The following is a 17,998-nucleotide window of genomic DNA, read 5'->3' on the forward strand; positions in this document are numbered from 1 at the left end:
GTAGCTGCCCTGGGACCACGTATTCAGGATGATTCAGGATATCTATCTATAGATATATAGATATGCAACATAAAAAAGAAGCACTTCTTTTGTCATTGTACTGCACACTTCAGAAAAAGCAGAGCGAACCTCCACAAATGAAATTTAGGGTACATGACAGTCTCATAGAGTTTTCTAGATGAAGAAGCCCGGCATGTTACCTGACATACCACACCCACGCTATTTTATGCAACCCTTGAAGTGAGCCAAGTTGTCTATGCTTGTTTTAGGAGTTTTGTGTAAAGTGTCGCTTCTTAACATGTAGTCCAATTAGTGCCCAAATGACAGATCCCACTACATGTTGGCTTTTATATTTTCAAAGGGAGAGCAGTGACTGCATCCACATATACCACCCACGTGGCTTTTGCTGCAAATGGAAATCCCGTTTTGCCTGCAGCACTGTCCCATCAAATTAAGCTTGCAAAGCTGTCCCCCCCCCCGTCCCCCCCGGTTTCCAACTCACAAACCGCAGGACTATGATTCATTTCATCATGCCCAGGAAAGTAGGTTTTCTATCTCCCTCTTTTTTGTTCCTTGCTCACTACTCTGGACATTTCCAATGGCCGTAATAAAAATATTACTCAGCTGTTACTTCTGCCAATGATGGCTGCTAGTTTTGACGACTGCATGCTATCTGCAGAATGGGAAGCAGCATGCCCCTGCACACCAATTGCTGGGAAACCACCGTAGGAGAGAGCTACTGCCTTATTTCTTTCCTGCTTGTGGGTTTCTCATAAGTTGGCGACTGTGGGGAACAGGAGCCTTTGGTCTGATCTAGCAGGGCTCTTCTTATGTTCTTAACCATCTTTGCAAAGCCTGGTCTTATGGAGAAATTTAAGAAGGGCTTACAGAATCTGCTCAGGAAACATGATCCTATTGTAAAATCCCCACCCATATTAGCATCCATTGCATTTTTCCTCTTTCCATACAGATTTTCCCCACCCAGCCCCGTCCCCCCTGCCTGCCAATACACGCACAATTCTAGAAAACCAGTTACAATACTCTGTGCTTTATTATGGTATGACATCCTTGTTTGGTTCTCCCACCTAAATCCTCCTCAACCTCAATCCCGAGCATTAATGTCTCCCAGATGTCTCAACTAGTTGCCATGCCAACTAAAGCAGCTTAAATTAAACGAGGGCCTGGAATGGCACCTGCACAGCTCCAGGTCTGCTGTGCATTAAAAGAAAAACAACCCCTCCAAAAAACAGCTTTTGATAAGGGCTCAGAGGTGCTATTAGCTTCAACAATAACTATCTCATAATTGTCTCTGGATAATTTAACAAGGGCCTCTAAGCAAGAGCAAAAGCAGGCCTCGCTTGATTTTCCGGTTTCACAAGTACAGCAAAGTCTTAAGCAGCTGGTGTCTGGATAGGTCAATGTCATTTGCCTTCTCCAGTGCTTATAATTGTTAGTAAGGCTTGGGGGGGGGGGGCTCCATAAAGCTAAAGTCAGGGCATTTAATGGAAGCAAGTTTCAGTGCATGTCTGTCTTTCTAAATTTAATGTTGAGCCATAAATATCATGGCCAGAGGACTTGCGAGGTTGCTCTAGTTTTTATACCCCCAAACAGAACAGCACTCCTGGATGGCAAATGCTGCTGACAGTAATAATTAGTGAAGGAGCTGCATAAAATTAGAAGTACGAAACACACCAATTTGCTTCAAAACAATTATCAAAGGCACAAAGCAGAGGACAGGAGAAGGGCCTTAATTTGTGCTGGCTGAGAGACTTGTTGAAGCTAACAGACTATGCCATACTGACAAGCAACCCTAATGTACAAGCCTGACACATCACAACAGTATTGTTTGCAGTCCCCTTCCCTGAAATCCGCAAAGCTCAAAGAAATTCTTCCCTAAGCAGGTTCCCTTTTTGCAAAATGTGGCGTTTTATCACAGGGGTGTGGACACAAGCACACTGCCTGCACCAGATTCATAGCAGTGTCAGACTAGCCTTTAGAAATCCTAAATCAGCTCTCCTGCCATATCCAACTGTTGCTTGCAGCCTTCTGACATATTGTGGCAGATTCCGCCTAAGGAAAACTGCTCCATCTTTCTTTGGATGGGGCAATTCTCATTCCAGCAGCCAACTACCCAGAAAGACCCAATGCACCCTGCAAAAGAGTGGACTATGCAAAACCCTGAAGAATATTACTTGCCTTACAGAGTGCAATGGCACCCACTTCATGCGTCTCAAATTTCAGCTTTGATTAGAAAATACATCTCTACCGTGTTCTTAAAAGTCTAATTTTATGGATCATAAATTTTGTATATATGTGAAATATAACAGAAAAAGTTCATGAGGAAAACTTTTTTTTTCTAATATAGTCATCATGTATCAGACTGCAGACCACAAAGACGAACAGTTCCTGTCAGTTCTCTTTAGTACAACAGTAAAAATCAGCATTGTGTGGCTCTTGGGACTGATTCTCATGTTGTATTTGTTTTCAGCTTGGTATGGGGAAGTGTTTCTATTTGGTAATGTAGAAGAAATCTAGGCAGCACATTTGTTTTGTCACATTTTTGACACCGCTTAAGAAGATCCACGCGTACAAAAATTATACATGGGATCTGACTCCTGTTGACCCACTTCAGCTTGTATAGCAGTTCAGCCCACTAAATTTTCCCCATGCTCCAGATTTACGTCTTCAAACATTACAGAAATTACAGGAAAGCCACCCGAAACAACTTGTATTAATACGAAGAGCTTCGGTACAGATCTGACTCCTGTGCTTAGTAAGTAGAAGGCTCAGGGGTTGATTGTGGTTTAGCCTGATGATATCGTTGCTGCCGGGCTACTGAGCCATACATACTGCTGATGAAATGTGCACTTTGTGTGAAGCCCAGCACTCACGCAGTTCAGGCAATTTTTAACCACTCTCAAATGGCATGGCCACAGGAAGAGCCATACCACTTCAGTACCACTGCACCAAGTAATTCTGCGGTTAGACATCCTGTGCTTCTAGATGTGAAACATCACGTAGCTGGAATAAGACATAGGCCTGAAGCAATATCCAATGCTCAAGACACTGTGAGTGAAAACCACCACCGGCAGAACGATTGTATCACCCTAGGTCTCTTCATACAATATTTTTCAAGGAGGCAATCATTAATCAGGGTAGAGCCATTTCAATAATTAAGAAAGAGGGTAGATAAATTAAGCTTCCAACTTTCTAATCCATGTACAACCGCACATACCAACTGAGCACTATAAAAATTAAAATGGACTTTTGAAACGGAATGTGGCTGCACTACCTGGGGCATAATCTAAAAATTCTAATCAAGTAGCCCACGTGCCTTTCACACTACAGAATTTATATCTGCTTGTGGGATTGTGAGATTAAGGATTTCTGTTTGGCTGTCTCTATGTTTGTTAACGGACTCTCTATGACACTTTGTAACTGTAGTTCTCTGTACATACTCACGCAAGGGGACTGAGCAAGTTCATTTACTTGAAGACTAAGGTCCCTAAAACTTTCCAGGAGCAAAGGCCAATAGATGCAAGTTAGTACAGTGTTTCTACATGACATAGATAGTATCTAGCTGAAAGTCTAAATTGTCATGATACAATTATAAATAGTATTTTATATTATAGTGTTTAACGACAAGAATTGCATATTTCTGTTCCTGGTTGATTCTTTTACAAAGAAAAACTGGTTTGACAGAAGATCATGGCTTCAATTTGTATATGCTTTTATTACATCCAAATATCTGAAGATCAAAGTAATGTTTTGTAAAGAATAAATAAATTTATTTTTTAAAAGATCATTGATTTTTACCGACTCAGTAGAACACAATCCCTTTATTATTTGTGTGCGTGCGTGAGCACACACACACACACACACACACACACTAATACGCTAGCATCTTTTCTCAACAATAATAATAGTATCAGCCCATCCATCTTGCAAGAGGATGGTTTTTTAGTATCTCTCTCTACGGAAATAAAAGCCTTGTCAGGAAAGGCTATTTTATGATAGCACCATAGAGCCCTCAATATAGCTTCCTCTTTCCACACAGATGGACAGAAAAAGGAATAAAATAAAGGGATTCACTTTATCACAAGAGCTCAGTTCCCCTTTGGGCCTTTGATAAATGCACTGGGACCATCAATAGGTGATGTTGGGAGCTCTTGGCCTCCATCAGGCACAAGCAGAAATACTCATTGCTAAAAAAACAAAACAAAACAAAAAACCACCACATACATCTTCAGGTAGTCCTAATCACGTAAACAAGTGACAACAGTGACAAACTGAAAGCGCCACGCTTTCTAAATGGGTAGCAGGCCACCCTGACAGTTGGCTACAAGTTTAAGCGTATCACAGAACCAGAGTGTACATCAAAAGCTCAAATATTAGGGAGCAGGGATCTGTAGCCAGCTGGAATCCTGCCCAGAAGCTCTTTGTATTGCTTGGCTATGCCTATGGTAATGGGGAATGTGCCATCAATGCCAGCTCAGAGATGGATTAACTGGAGGTGGGGGCAGGAGAAGAGATGAAAAAATCCAAAAATAGCTTCTCCAACTGTGCAGGACAAATTGCTAGAACCAATGTATTACGATTAGGGTTAACACCATGGGGAATAGAATGTGAATGAGTGAAATATAACTGGAATTGTGCTGCCAAACAGATTCTCTTGCAAATAAATAATAATAATAAATCACATACACAACCCAAAAACAATCCCCCCCCCATTTCAAAAGTAAAGACAAACAATGAGCAATATGCAGCTCAGATTTTTAAAAGCTGGATGTAGAGCCCTGTTGTGAAGCTTGACCAAGTGATTAATGAACATGTCAGTGGTGAACACCCCTTGTACTTGTGCAAGCACACAGGCTGACTAAGATCTTCTGCCAACAGCCAGATCATGCAAGCCACAGCTTTGTCCATTTCTCTTTCAAATGCTTGCTGTATTATGGGATGGCATTAAGCTGAACACCTCAAAGTTCTAGCCATTAAGTTTTAAACCTTGCATTTCATAATGCCTGACCTAAAGCTTCTCTTCTTGTGACACACTTCTCAATCTCTCCCTCCAGTTCAAATAATTTTATCTCGGACTCTCATCTTTAAGCTGTTCCCTATGCCATCTAACATTATGTGCTTAGAAGAGCAGCCCCTCCTGCATTTTGCCACATGTAATGATCCTCAGCCCACCAAGAAGAACAGTAAAATGCAACTACATACCCTCCTGTCATCTAGCAACAAACTTGATGCTTTCTGACTATGTCTAATTTCGACTGGTAGTGGGACTTCAACACCTCAAGTAGAGTTTCCTTAGCTGGAGATGTTGGGCACAAAACCAGGGACCATTTGCATCCAAATCATGTGCTAAACCAATGAGCCATGCCCCACCATCTTAGTTTTCTTTCCACCACCATTTGTCACCTACCAATCCACCCTCATCCTCACTTATCAACCCACATCCATTTTACTTCCAATATAAATTAAACCCCCTGGCCTGGCCCTTTAACACCTTTATAGCCCCAAGCAGAACACTGCAAACCTGTGTGCATGGAAGGAGACTAGAAGCAAGCCACCTTGCAAGTTTTATTACTGAGGGTTGCACAAAAATGTGAAGAATTGTTAACACAGAAGTGGCTAAGGTTAGACAACAGTCCACAGAAATGAATGCCCTTGGCCTAGTTTATATTTCAACGTTGATTTGCAAGTGTCTTCATTCCATTATCAAGTTTTTAGGGTGGTTGTTTTTTAAGTTTACTCAAGCTCTGTGACAATTAGAAATGCCTCTCTGTGAATCAAAGTGTTCCTGCTAGAACTAATTACTATCAAACATGCTAAGCAATGACAGCCCTTTGAAGAAGTAGCTGGAAGTCACCTTACAAAGACCTCAGACTCAAACACCTCATTGTTGTTAGGGAAACCAAGTCTTAGACAAAGGGTGAAACTGCAACTGATAACATCCAAAAAACAACATGATGGTAAAAGAGTCCATTTGGGATCAATACCACCACATTTTTTTCAAAAGCACTTACATATTTAAAGCTTATTGAAAATTGTTAGTATTAGAAAACAAAACAACTTAAACGATTAAAAAATCCATTAACTGAAGCTGCATTACAAGGAAAGGAAGGCACACATATTTAGTATGTTACAGGGTAGGGGAAGGGTGCAGTTTCTTCTGTCTCTCCATTACAATTTCTTCTAGTGGAATGGAAAGAACGATGAACAACTGAAGCAAAGAAACTGATATATAGATCAACACCAGCTGTTGCAACAGGGGTGGGGAACATGTGGCTCTCCAGAGGTTATTGAACTACAACACATATCATCCCTAGCCACTGCCAATGCTGCCTGGAGCTGATGGAAGTTGGAGTCCCAACAGTATCTAGAGGCCTGCAGGTTCGATGGCACTGTGTTACAAGAAGCACTAACCAGCAGTTGCCCTACCACCTCTTCAACTATATGAAAGAAGGGAACTATATGAAAGAAGGGAAACTTGGGAGGAGGGCAAGGGGAAAAGGCAATGCTCCAGAGACACATTCAGCTGGCATATCTGCCCTCAGCATCTTTCCTGCTGGAGTTCAGCTTGACAAAAAGCAGGGGCATGAAAGAACAAAGGCAGAAGGACAAAGCACTCAACTCATACCCTTGCAGGTGCCTCACAGAATATTTGCAGCTCTCTACAATTGCCTCATTTCAAGTTTTATCACGTGGGAGATGCTAAAAAGGGACAAGCCTGCCAATATTTTATTGTATCATATTCATGCCAGAGCTTCAAAACCTAGAAGAGACACACTCACTAAGAAGAGACACTGAAGCTGTGTATAGATTGACTTGAAAGGTAATAAAACAGAGATAGCATTGCCTACAGTACATATGTTCATTTGTTTATTTTTTTTGTCCTGCTATGATCTCTGGGCAAACAGTTCTTATTTTTGTATTTTTAGCAACAGAGCAAACGGCATGCATCATAATACCAACACATATAAATAGCATGATCACTAAGGAGAAAGAATTATGAAGACTTACAGTACGCACAATGGAGGGATGAAAGAAGTATGGGGGAACCTCAAAGATCAGTGTTGGAAACTGTGCTTTTTAACTTGTGCATATATATGACTTAAGAGTTGAGAGTGAGAAGTGAGGTACCCAAATTCACTGATGACACCAATTTGTTTGGAGTGTTAAGAAAGTCCCAGGGTATAGCCTGAAGGCACCTGAGGCCACCAACTTGCTGAAACTAAGGAGGTGACCACCTGGGAACAACACATACACTGCCTTTGGTTCCATGGTGAAAGGAAGGTGGGATATAAACAAAAATAAAAAGGGACTGTGAGGAGTTCCAAAAGGGTATCTCCAAACTGGATGACTGGGCTGTAGTAAAATGGAAAATGTGATTCAGTGTAAGTAAGTGTAAAATGATGCACAGTGGGGGGAAAAAAACCCTCCCTTACTTCGCTTAAGCGGTCTGAACTGGCAGTGACTGACCAAGGAAGGAGATCTTAGGATTTGTGGTGGATAACTCAATGCATATGTTAACCCAGTGTTTGGCAGCTGTGAAAAAGGCTAATTCCATGTTGAGGATTGTTAAGAAAGGATTGAAACTGTCAATGTCATAATGCTGTTATACAAAACTATGGTGTGACTGCATTTTGAATACTGTGCTCATTTCTGGAATACAGTGTTCAGTTCTGGTCGCCGCAGCTGAAAAAGGAAATTGTAGAGTTGGAAAAGGACAACCAAAATTATTGTGAACTTCTGGATTGACTGAAAATTAGCCACTGATTTACAAAGGGGGGGTTAGTTCCTCCTAGACTTGTTTGTAGTATAATGCCACAGTGGGCTGTATCAGTCTTCTCTACTGTGGGTAAATGCTTCTCAAAAGTTTCTGAAGTACAACAAAAACCTGTTGGACCTGACATAAGCAAACCATGAAGGAAATAATGAACTTGTTTATTATTGTGCGGGGAGTTGTGCTGTTTTGCCACCTGCAAGCCCAGGGATGTATTACACTAGCATATGGCCATTAACTTACTACTGGGCCTATGGTTGCCACTGACCCTTTTGCTTGGGAGTCCACACTTTGCTACATTTGATGCATCACATTTTGCTGCCTCTGCTTTTTAAGCTCCCACAGCAGCTCTGAGCAAGTTGGGTGGAATGGAGTTGGGACAAAAGCATAAAAAACACACACAATGGCATTACTTCCAGAATTCAGAGTGTCTAGTTGCCCAAACAGACAAAGCTGGAATAGAAGTAGATTCACTTTTTAAAGCAAATAATTTCCTCTACTCCCTTATGCATTCCAACGATCAGAACAGCCACCTCATGAAGCTCTTGACAACCAAAAAAGAATTAGTGACCTTATCTGGCTGTTTATTTAAATTTATGAAGGCTGCTTTCACTCTGGTCAAGAGTCTGAAACCCACATAGAACCACCTTCTAAGCTGTAAGATCCTAGCACTATTCCTTTGTACCAGGTTGTGAGTTAATTTCAGTTTACAGTTCCATGTAGTTGGTTTAATCAGCAGGGAAAATGCTTACATTGTCTAATATATACACTTTATTGCAGTTCTTGTTCTCATTGGACTGTGTTGATGATAACACATGTAGCAACACAGAACTAGCAGTGTTTCAATGTGAACTGTTAAAAGTGAATCCTAATAGTTTCACTTTAGCTACATCACTTGAAGCGTCTTTTAAATACGATGGAAATGCCTGAACAGATTAAGGTTTTGATCTCTTACGCAAACTAAGATTTAAATAATTAAAACTTGAAAGGGTTTTCCCACCCAACTTGTAAATTGAGGAAACTGGCATTTCCAATTTTGTACACTGACATGCTTACAACATATCATTGCTCAACTTCCTTGCTCAAGCTCTTAGTGCATGTGGTTAATAAAAGAAAGCCAAGCTTCATTACACCATAGACACTGCTTTTTTCGTACTATGCCGAAACTAGTTGACAAAGCCAGCTCAATGAAGTGAAAAACAAAAAGGAAGTAAGATGTCAGGGACTCTGGGAAATGCATTACTTCCATCTGATTGCCTATTTTCCTACACTAAAAAAATATATTAAAAAATTCTTGCCCAACACCCTATAGGCAAGCATTCGTGACAATACAGGCAATATTTTATTCATCTGCCTCAGGCAAACATTTGCCTAGAGTGCAGATGGCCAACTGGCAGCTGCTCATGGACTGCGTTCCCCCTGCAAGATGACTTTATAAAGCCCTGAGACCTACCTGCAACCACACAGAGAGGGCCGGGGTAGAAAAGCAACTGGATCCTATGAGGGAGGACAGATCCCATCTTTTCTGTGATGTACAGGATTGTAGGATGCTGCCTTATATTGAATGAAAGGTGATGACTGGAAGCATCTCTCCAAGGTTGTAGAGAGCAGCCCTACCTGCAGTTGCAGGGATCTAATCAGGGTCCTTTTTGCATGTAAAATGCATGATGTCTGGTGCTCATCCCCTACTAAAACAAAGTCGGTTTACCCTCATCTCTACCCGATCCCTCTGTGGCCTCCCTTTCCTGAATTTTGGGCTTAGCTCCTTTAGTCAGAGATCTGTCTTCTGTTGCTCTGTAAGGCATCATGCACACAGGGCTTTATCAATATAGGTCACCAGCCATAGGCCCCAGAAACCTTCCCTGGCACCCACCAGATCCTGCCCACCTTTTCTTTCCCTGCTGGAATTAAGCTTGCCCGATTACAGCACATGGGGCATTTTCAGAGAGAGGGAGTGCAGCTGAAGGAAGAAGCTACTCTCTCCCCTCCCCAGCTATTCCACCCCCACCTAAAAACACCTCTCTCACACCATAATTAGGCTTCAAAGAAGCCTTTTTACTAACTACAATAGCCTTTCTTGAAGCTGAATTACAACAGAGTAGAGCAATTTCAAGGGGTTTCCAGCTGTGACCTCCCCACCCCCCAAATCCCCCTTCCCTTGTTGCAATTAGGCTTGAGGGGGGAGCCTCCCATATATATAATTAATCAAATGGGTATTTTATAGTACCCGTGACATTTTATTAAAATTCCAAATCTTTCCCCAGGCTCAAAGGGTGGGGGCTGGGCTGGAGGCTGATCTAAAGCAAATCATGCTCCATTGAGTTGAAGCTGGTTGTTCATCATATTTGTTTCCTCCTCCCAGGCCCCATAGATTAGAAACCCGCCCCAAAACCTTTGATTTTCATCATGAGTTAAGTGCAACAGAACAACACTTCCATCACCTCAAACCATCATCTCAAATGGGAGTCAAGCTAGGATGTGATTATAAGCAATGATTCATAGTGGAGGAGGGTAAAACACCCCTAAGAACGCCATCTTTTCAGAAATATTTTCCACTGTCCATTGTGGGAAAGAACATATCTCTGTACAACAGAGTTTGCATTTTCTACTCAGAGGTCCTTATCTAAAGCTGCACTGGGTAGATCACAGAGGATTCAGGGAAGGCTATCCTTTCTAACATTCTGTAGGGCCCCAGCCATCTGCCTCTATCTAGTAGTGGTAAAAGCAGCCAACCAACAGCAAAATGAGCAGACCTTGCCTTTCTCCAACAAGGGATACCTCAAGCATGCAATGCTGAATCACACTGAGGAACAGGATAACTTTTGTATGTGCCAAAAGCATTAAGTATAGCAATGGGTGGGTTTGCCTATATTATCTAGGACTTGTGCCTTTTCAACTTTCTTCTCTAATGCAGTGTATGTTGCTCGCAAGCACAGATTATCTCTCTTTCAGTACACCATAAGGTCACGGCTGGAAAAATCCCTGACACCTAGTCTCCAAGCACCAGCACTGCATCTCTATTTTACCCAGTTTTTATAGGGTTGGTTCCTATTTCTTTTGGTGCCAAAGTATTCAAATATCTGATTTTGGCTCCTAGGAATTTGAATATATTTTTAGTCCTTTATAAGGGTTACCCACTCCCACTTAGAGGGATTTAGCAATTCGTTTTCAAGGAAATATTAAAAGAGTTATGGCTTTCCACCACTACAATCGGTATGCCTCAGTAGTAAGTTTTAGGTCTAAATGAAAAGAAAAGTTTCACAAGAGCCTGCTTTGTAGTATAAGTTTGACCTGCAGCAAATCATTTGATCAGCCCCATTCAAACACATTCTGGCCATTTAACGCAGCCCGCCTGCCTTCTTCACACTTGATCTTAGCCAAAAGGCCAAGAAGCCTCGCACTGCATACTCTCAATAGTGATGTGAACAGTTCCAATATTCAGGAACATCTGGATGTTTCTTCGCTATCTTGTTTACTGCCACAGTTGTCAACTTATACAAGCTTTTCATCTCCTTCCAAGAAGGGCTTATACAAGCAACATGTGTGTTATTATTCTGTATTTTAAGAAGCAATTTGAGCAATGAGGTTTGCTTCCCCAACCATGCCTTTCCCAGTGTTAAGTCTTAAGAGTAAGAGATAAAAGATGACAGAACCAGTAAAGATAAAACTAGTAAATTACTATCAGCTATAAATCACCCAAGCCATTTCTGAGCTCTCCTTTATTACTCTAATAAGGAAAAAACCCTTGCTCTGAATAGGTATTGACTTTAGAAGAGTGTGAATGTCAACAAGTCTGGTCAGAATTGGAGCTGTGGCACTTGTATTGTGTGCAAGATTCACTTGTGGTACCGTATTTTTCTGTGTATAAGGTGCTCCCATGTATGACGACCCCTATTTTTTGGGGACTGCAACAAAAAAAATTGGGGGGGGGGGAGTTGTTGAGCTTCTTTTGGGGGGGGGTGTCAATCGCTCTACAGCATGCTGATACACGCATCGCCCACCTGCCCACTTGACAAATCCACAGGCGATTGCACGCATGCCTCGCCACTGCTGTAAATCAATCGCCCAATTGCCGCAGCAAATCGTCGGCAGGCCTTGCAGCAGCAACCAATCACACGCCCAATCACTGCTGCCAATCTTCTGCTGGCTGTTGCCACCAATCACCCGTTCCCCCTCTGCTATCCATGTATAAGAAGACCCACAATTTTTGCCTATTATTTCTAAGGAAAAAATATTGTCTTAAACATGGAAAAATACGGTTATTGATTATTCTTACAGTCTCAAGCCACCATTAAACCCTCCAAACTATGTGGCACTTTGTCATCAACCTGGCATTCTTAACAGTTCAAAGATTTGTAAAATCTACCCAGAAATGAATGCTGGGTGGGGTGGGGGGGGGGGGAGCACAAATTATATCCAACACTGCTCTGTCTGTCTACTTTGTGTCTTTTACTCACCCAAATAAGACCTGGCAAAGCCTTTTCCAAACGTTTTGCAGCAATTATCTTTTCATCTGCTCTAATGTTTTAAGTTAACTCTAAATATAGTAATAGATTAGCCGGATGAGTCTAGGCAGACTGTTGCCATTAAGATCTTTAGCACTGTAAGCTGGTAAACTTCCTAAGAGGAACAAAAACAATTCTTATTTAAATCACTGTCCTTGGCTAGGTGGATACCATCTCCATCCTCTTTGAACTGACAAAAGGAATATTAGCAAATTCATTTTCTGAACAATGCAAGTATATAAGAAACAGGGGGTGAGGTCCTTAGAAATACCGTATTTTTCGCTCTATAACAAGCACCCGACCATAACACACATGTAGTTTTTAGAGGAGGAAAATCCGTAGGCATGCCACCCGTAGGCATTTCCTCCATAACACGCACAGACATTTCCCCTTACTTTCTAGGAGGAAAAAAGTGAGTTTTATGGTGCAAAAAATACAGTATATCATTTCTACATGCACAGCATATCCACAAATGCAAATACAGAAAAAGTTATTGAAGCCAACAAGAAGCAAGGATCATAATTTGTTAATTACATGTCCTCTCGGCCCATATACATTATCTGTTATAAGGCCAAGTTCTTAGACACCTGGGAGATTTTAATTTGAGGAGCTGAGGATCAAGTCTGAGCATTTAGCCCCTCTACACTGGAAGATCCACAAGCCTGTTTTTATTGTACCATTTTGAACCTAAAACTTCATATATAAGGCTTAGCGCCAAACTAAATGTGATTACTAAACGAGACCTAATCAAGAATCTCCTGTAGGTTAAAAACCCACACTGATTAGCAGGGGTAGGTGACAGCTGTGTTAGCATGTAAGCATGTGTGAGTGACAGAATATGAATCTGATCAGTATCTTGACATCAAATGTGATGCCACCAAGCAATTTTGTTGCTTAACCACACACACACACCCCAACACCACCAAAGGTGGAAGGATAAACGGTTTATCTTCAGCTGCTATTGAGTTTTTAGAAGACAGCAAGAGATCCTGATCACAGACTTCTTGTGTCATACGTAGTTGAGCCTTTAAAGGTCAGCAGTGAACAAAAGCCAATTCTTGGCAATGATCTTAACCAGAAGCATCTTATGAACCCAAGATAACCTGCTGCCGAAAACATCTAAAATATAGCCAGAGTACCAACAGTACTGGGTCACTGCCCAAGTAACGTATCATAGACTGCAAAGCCAGGTAACTACAGACTTATGCTCTGTTATACAATATGAACTAAATACCACCCCTTTATTCCATACACTATTGAAAATCAGAATACTCTTTGGTCATAAGCAAGCATTAAAAGGGTAAAGAAAAAGGAATCTACACTTTGACCGTAACACTTTAAAACCAATGATGATGTAACTAACTCCACTCTGCATGTGCTTCAAGGCACAGTCACATGTTTCAAAACTATTATGTCAGCAACAATGCATTACAAAATCATTTATCTGCAGCCGTTTTGGGGGAACTCTCCCATACATTTTCAGTAGATAAGGGGGGAGTGGTGCACTCTAAACCCTTACCGATGGGACTAGAATTTATTCATTCATGTTATCTAAAGATGACCACAAATACTTACACTCACACCCGCTTCCCTAACTCCCCCTCTGATCAGCAACCACTTGCCATATGGGCTATGACAGCTGGCTTACCTACCACCTTTCCAGAGGCCAGAAAGCTCAAAGATTAAGAAATTCAAAAGCAGCAGGCATTTTTATAGGCTGGAGTCAAATCAACACCTACCTCATTTAAGACTGTTTATTTAGTGTTTAGGATACATTTCTTCAAAGTAGTCAATGTGTGGTGGCTGGAGTATGTCGAGAGCAGAGAGCACCTACAAAACAAGAGGGAAGCTGATTTGGTTATGTGAAATACACCAGAAATCCTCACTTTAGAGAAGCAACTGTGAAATCAAAGACAAGGCTTTCTTTTCAACTCACAACTACGCTGCCTCTACCTTTATTTGAGGGGAGAAATGCAAAGTTGAGAGGTCTTCACAAAGAAAAAGGGCACTACTGATGTCTGATCAAAGAAAAAATTGCAGAACTGACGTTTCCAGAAAATGATGGTCCTTGTACTGCTATGTATGTCATAATCCTTTATGTCAGCTTTATTCAGATTTTCTGAACCCACAGACTATATGCACAATATCTTTGCTCATAACTTCTTAGGCAAGGTCTTCTCCAAAGTCTGCAACTTTATTACACTTAAGTATTTGCAACTTAACTTCCTCCTCTTTGCAACAAATTTACTTCATTTTATTTCAGAGTTTTCATATCCCACCTTTCCTCCAAATGAGAACAAGGTACAGTGGTGCCTCGCAAGACGAAATTAATTCGTTCCGTGAGTTTTTTCGTCTAGCGAATTTTTCGTCTTGCGAAGCACGGTGTTGGAAGTTTTGGAAAAGCTTCGAAAATCACCAAAAACCTCAAAAAAGGCTACCACACCGCGTTCTATGAGTTGCTCCTCGAAGTCAAGTCACAACTGTATTAACGGTGTTAAGAAAAAGGAAACAAACTTGCAAGACATTTTCGTCTTGCGAAGCAAGCCCATAGGGAAATTCGTCTTGCGAAGCAGCTCAAAAACCACAAAACCCTTTCGTCTAGCGAGTTTTTCGTCTTGCGAGGCATTCGTCTTGCGGGGCACCACTGTAGCTTCATGGGGACACGGGAAAGGGCCTTCTTGGAGTCTCCTCCAAAATTCTCCCTGCCTAGAAAAACTAGACGGGCTCCCTCCTGGTCCTTCTGCTGGCAGGTATATTGTTCCCAACAGGATTTTGGGAACTGACTGCTTTTAATAAACACCATGCTGGTTTTATTGTAATTATTTGTATGTTTTAACATATTATATATATGTATATAGTTTTAATTCTAGTAATGTTTGATTTTTTATGATTGGTTTTTCTATGTTTTTAGCAATTGTTGGTTTTATCTGTTTTTATCTGTAAGCTGCCTTGAGTCCCATCAGAGGAAAAAAGGGTATAAACAAGAACAACAACAACAACAAGCAATGTACATGGTAATGAAAAATATATAATATATAATAAAACCATAAATCCATTACAACTCCAATCAGCATCAAAATCATCAGGTTTCAAAGACCTGGATAAATATTTTGACCTGTCATCTAAATGCCTCTAATGTGGAGGATTGTCATCTCTCAATCAGGAGGAAGTGCCTTAAATTGGGTGCCACCACCAAAAATGCCCCATCTTTTACGACTGTCCTGCCCACCACACTAGCTGGCGGGACACAAGCAGGGACTTTCAGACAGATCTTAGGGCTTGGAATACCAGGTACGAGAGAAGGTGTCCTGCCAAGTATTTCGGTCCCAGGCCATCTAGGATTTTACAGACTGACGTCAACCCCTTGTGTTGGGCCTGGTAGCTTACCAGCTGCCAGTGCAGTGCCTTCAGAGATATGACTCTGTCGGGCTGCACCCACTAACTAGCAGGCAGCAGAATCTTGCAGCAGCTGGTTTCGTGGGAAGTGCCACATGGAATGCACTGTATTATGTGCATTCTATGGAAAGTTATCAGAGCATAGATGGCTGATACTGGTCTGGGAATGGCGGCAGCTGGCGAACAAACTGTAGATGGGCACAGGTGCTCCTCACCATTGTGGTAGCTTGGCCTCCAGTGGCAGCTTGGACTACAAACCTGCTCTTTCCAGAGAGTGCTATTCCACCTGAACTGAATACAGCAGGTATTCTGGTGAGTTTTGTTGGTCCTTATAGTAAGGCATTTGAATACCGTTTGGGGTTACCAGATTATTTCTGGTTATGCTCCCTCCATTTAAAAAGACTAATGTGGTGATGCCTACTTTTGGGAATGACTGAATGCAAGCATTCTTTGCACAGATTAAAATATCACAAAGCCAGGAGATTTCAGGAAGAATGCAAAGCCCTTGGAGTAAGGAATAATGGCCTGCCAGACCTTCACTCCCTATTTCTTCTCCACCATGATTAACCAGTTTGTCAACAAAAAAAATGTTTTCCGTTTAGGTGGTAATCCTAGTCAGTCTCGGTCATGATTGATGTGGTGACAGCAAGCTCTTGATCTCAGCTAGTGTGTGTTGAGGGTGCATGTTGCCAAGGAGTGGCTCCACATGTGTCAACTGTGATTCATAGAGCACCAGAACTGCATCTGCACCAGCTCTTACATCTGGCAATCTCACTCGACACAAATGAAGTGTACAAGTTCTCCATGGCAATTGCACAGATATAAGAGGCTGCTTTTCACTAATGGGTAGTGCATTTTGTGAAAGCTTGTAGGAGAGAAAACTTCTGTTTGGTTATGCTCTGCATTATTAATGTAAACAATCACACTATACCAATCTCCTCCCATCCCTGCCTATAAGTGGCGGTTGATGATACAATAAAATTGGAATATGTGCAGAGCTTTACAAGCTAAGGTTTGCAGGAAATGCAGCTCGCCCCTCCCCACCCCCAAAATAAGGCATCTCCATGTTAATGGTGTTTTTATTTCTATAGGTTCCTATGATTTCTATTACACCAAAAGTCTGGAATGTATTGCTGAAGTCTCTGGTCCCCCTTTTTGTCTCTTGATTTAATGTATCTAACCTGCTTTCTGTAGTGACTTTGTTCATGCTTGATTTTGCATTTAACAAATAAACAAGAAGGTAAAAAGTTGTACACACAGTCCCTACTGGTTAAAAAGTTAACAAAAATATCTCCACTGGTAACATAATTAGGCACCTTGCTCAGAAAAAGCTTAAATTAATGATTTCAGAGTCATTACCGAGACACTAATATTGGCTTTACTCCTCTCCTAAAGGTGGGAGAGAAGAGACTGGGTGTAATATGCCATTTGCACACTTCGCTGGGGGCATTTGCTACTTGCCATAAATGAGGAAGCCAGTCAAGTCTAATTCAACTGCTTTTAGCCTGATAGCGAAGGCGTGACCATAGTCCATAAAAAAAACCTGCCTCACTGGGGCGGAGGAAGGAGGGTGCGGTGGGTGCGGGTCGCCCTGGGTGTCACCACTGAGGGGGGTGACGAAATGCCGGGTGACACTCACCGCGGGGCCTGCAGCACGCCTGAGCCACGTGTCTCCCCTGGGAGAGATGCAGTGGCTTGGGCGCACACAAGCTCCACAGTGCCCAAACAGTCCACCCAGGCACCTGAGCCGCTTCCTCTGCCGCTGTGCCTCATTGGTATTTGAATTTTGTATTGAAGTTCATGCAAAGCAAGCTGCAGGCCACTTACATTGTCATGCTTAAAAAAACACAACATCTTCAATTCACGGAAGACCCTTTTGCAAGAGACCAGATTTTGGAAGACGTTGGGCATCTTTTTGAGTGCAACTCTCTTTCCATCTCGCGGATCTGTTACTGACCTGAAGAAGAGGAGAAGAAGATTAAGCATATAATCTGACTTTAAACAAACAAGTTCTTTCATTCCACCCCAAGAATACCTATGCTAAAAAAAAAATCAAGATGAATCTGGATGCTCAAAGCAGAAAATCAAGAGAGGCATGTAGAATTCTTAAACAAGTCTCGCTGCATTTTATTCTGTATACAAAGTAAATTCAATCCACGCTTCAGGCAACTCTGCATGTTATTCAGCAATGAGATTACTATGCATTCAAGTCCTCATGTCTTCCATCAGTAAAACTATTCACCTCAACTGTACACTACTATTTAATGTCTGGTCAATAAATGGCAGTATCTGATTACTTACATTTTCT

General features: G+C 41.7%; 1 protein-coding gene and 1 long non-coding RNA gene across 3 annotated transcripts in view; both read right to left on the bottom strand.

Annotated features, from left to right (window-relative positions):
* The window catches only part of NLK (nemo like kinase), a 100,989-nt gene that overhangs the window by 29,180 nt on the left and 53,811 nt on the right, over window positions 1-17,998 (bottom strand). For both annotated transcript variants that reach the window (XM_083479646.1, XM_083479645.1), the window contains exons 2-3: window positions 17,518-17,647; window positions 14,069-14,124 (exon numbers count right to left, since the gene is read on the bottom strand). In XM_083479646.1, coding sequence (XP_083335772.1) covers window positions 14,069-14,124; window positions 17,518-17,647 — 186 coding nt within the window. The remainder of the gene's footprint in view (window positions 1-14,068; window positions 14,125-17,517; window positions 17,648-17,998) is intronic.
* LOC310695400 lies at window positions 12,179-14,015 on the bottom strand. Its single transcript, XR_014520057.1, has 2 exons — window positions 12,748-14,015; window positions 12,179-12,576 (listed from the first exon to the last, which is right to left on the bottom strand). It is a non-coding gene; the product is annotated as an uncharacterized lncRNA (long non-coding RNA).

This window comes from Podarcis liolepis (assembly GCF_965112155.1).
Source record: "Podarcis liolepis genome assembly, chromosome: 16".
In the NCBI taxonomy this organism is placed as follows: Eukaryota; Metazoa; Chordata; class Lepidosauria; order Squamata; family Lacertidae; genus Podarcis; species Podarcis liolepis.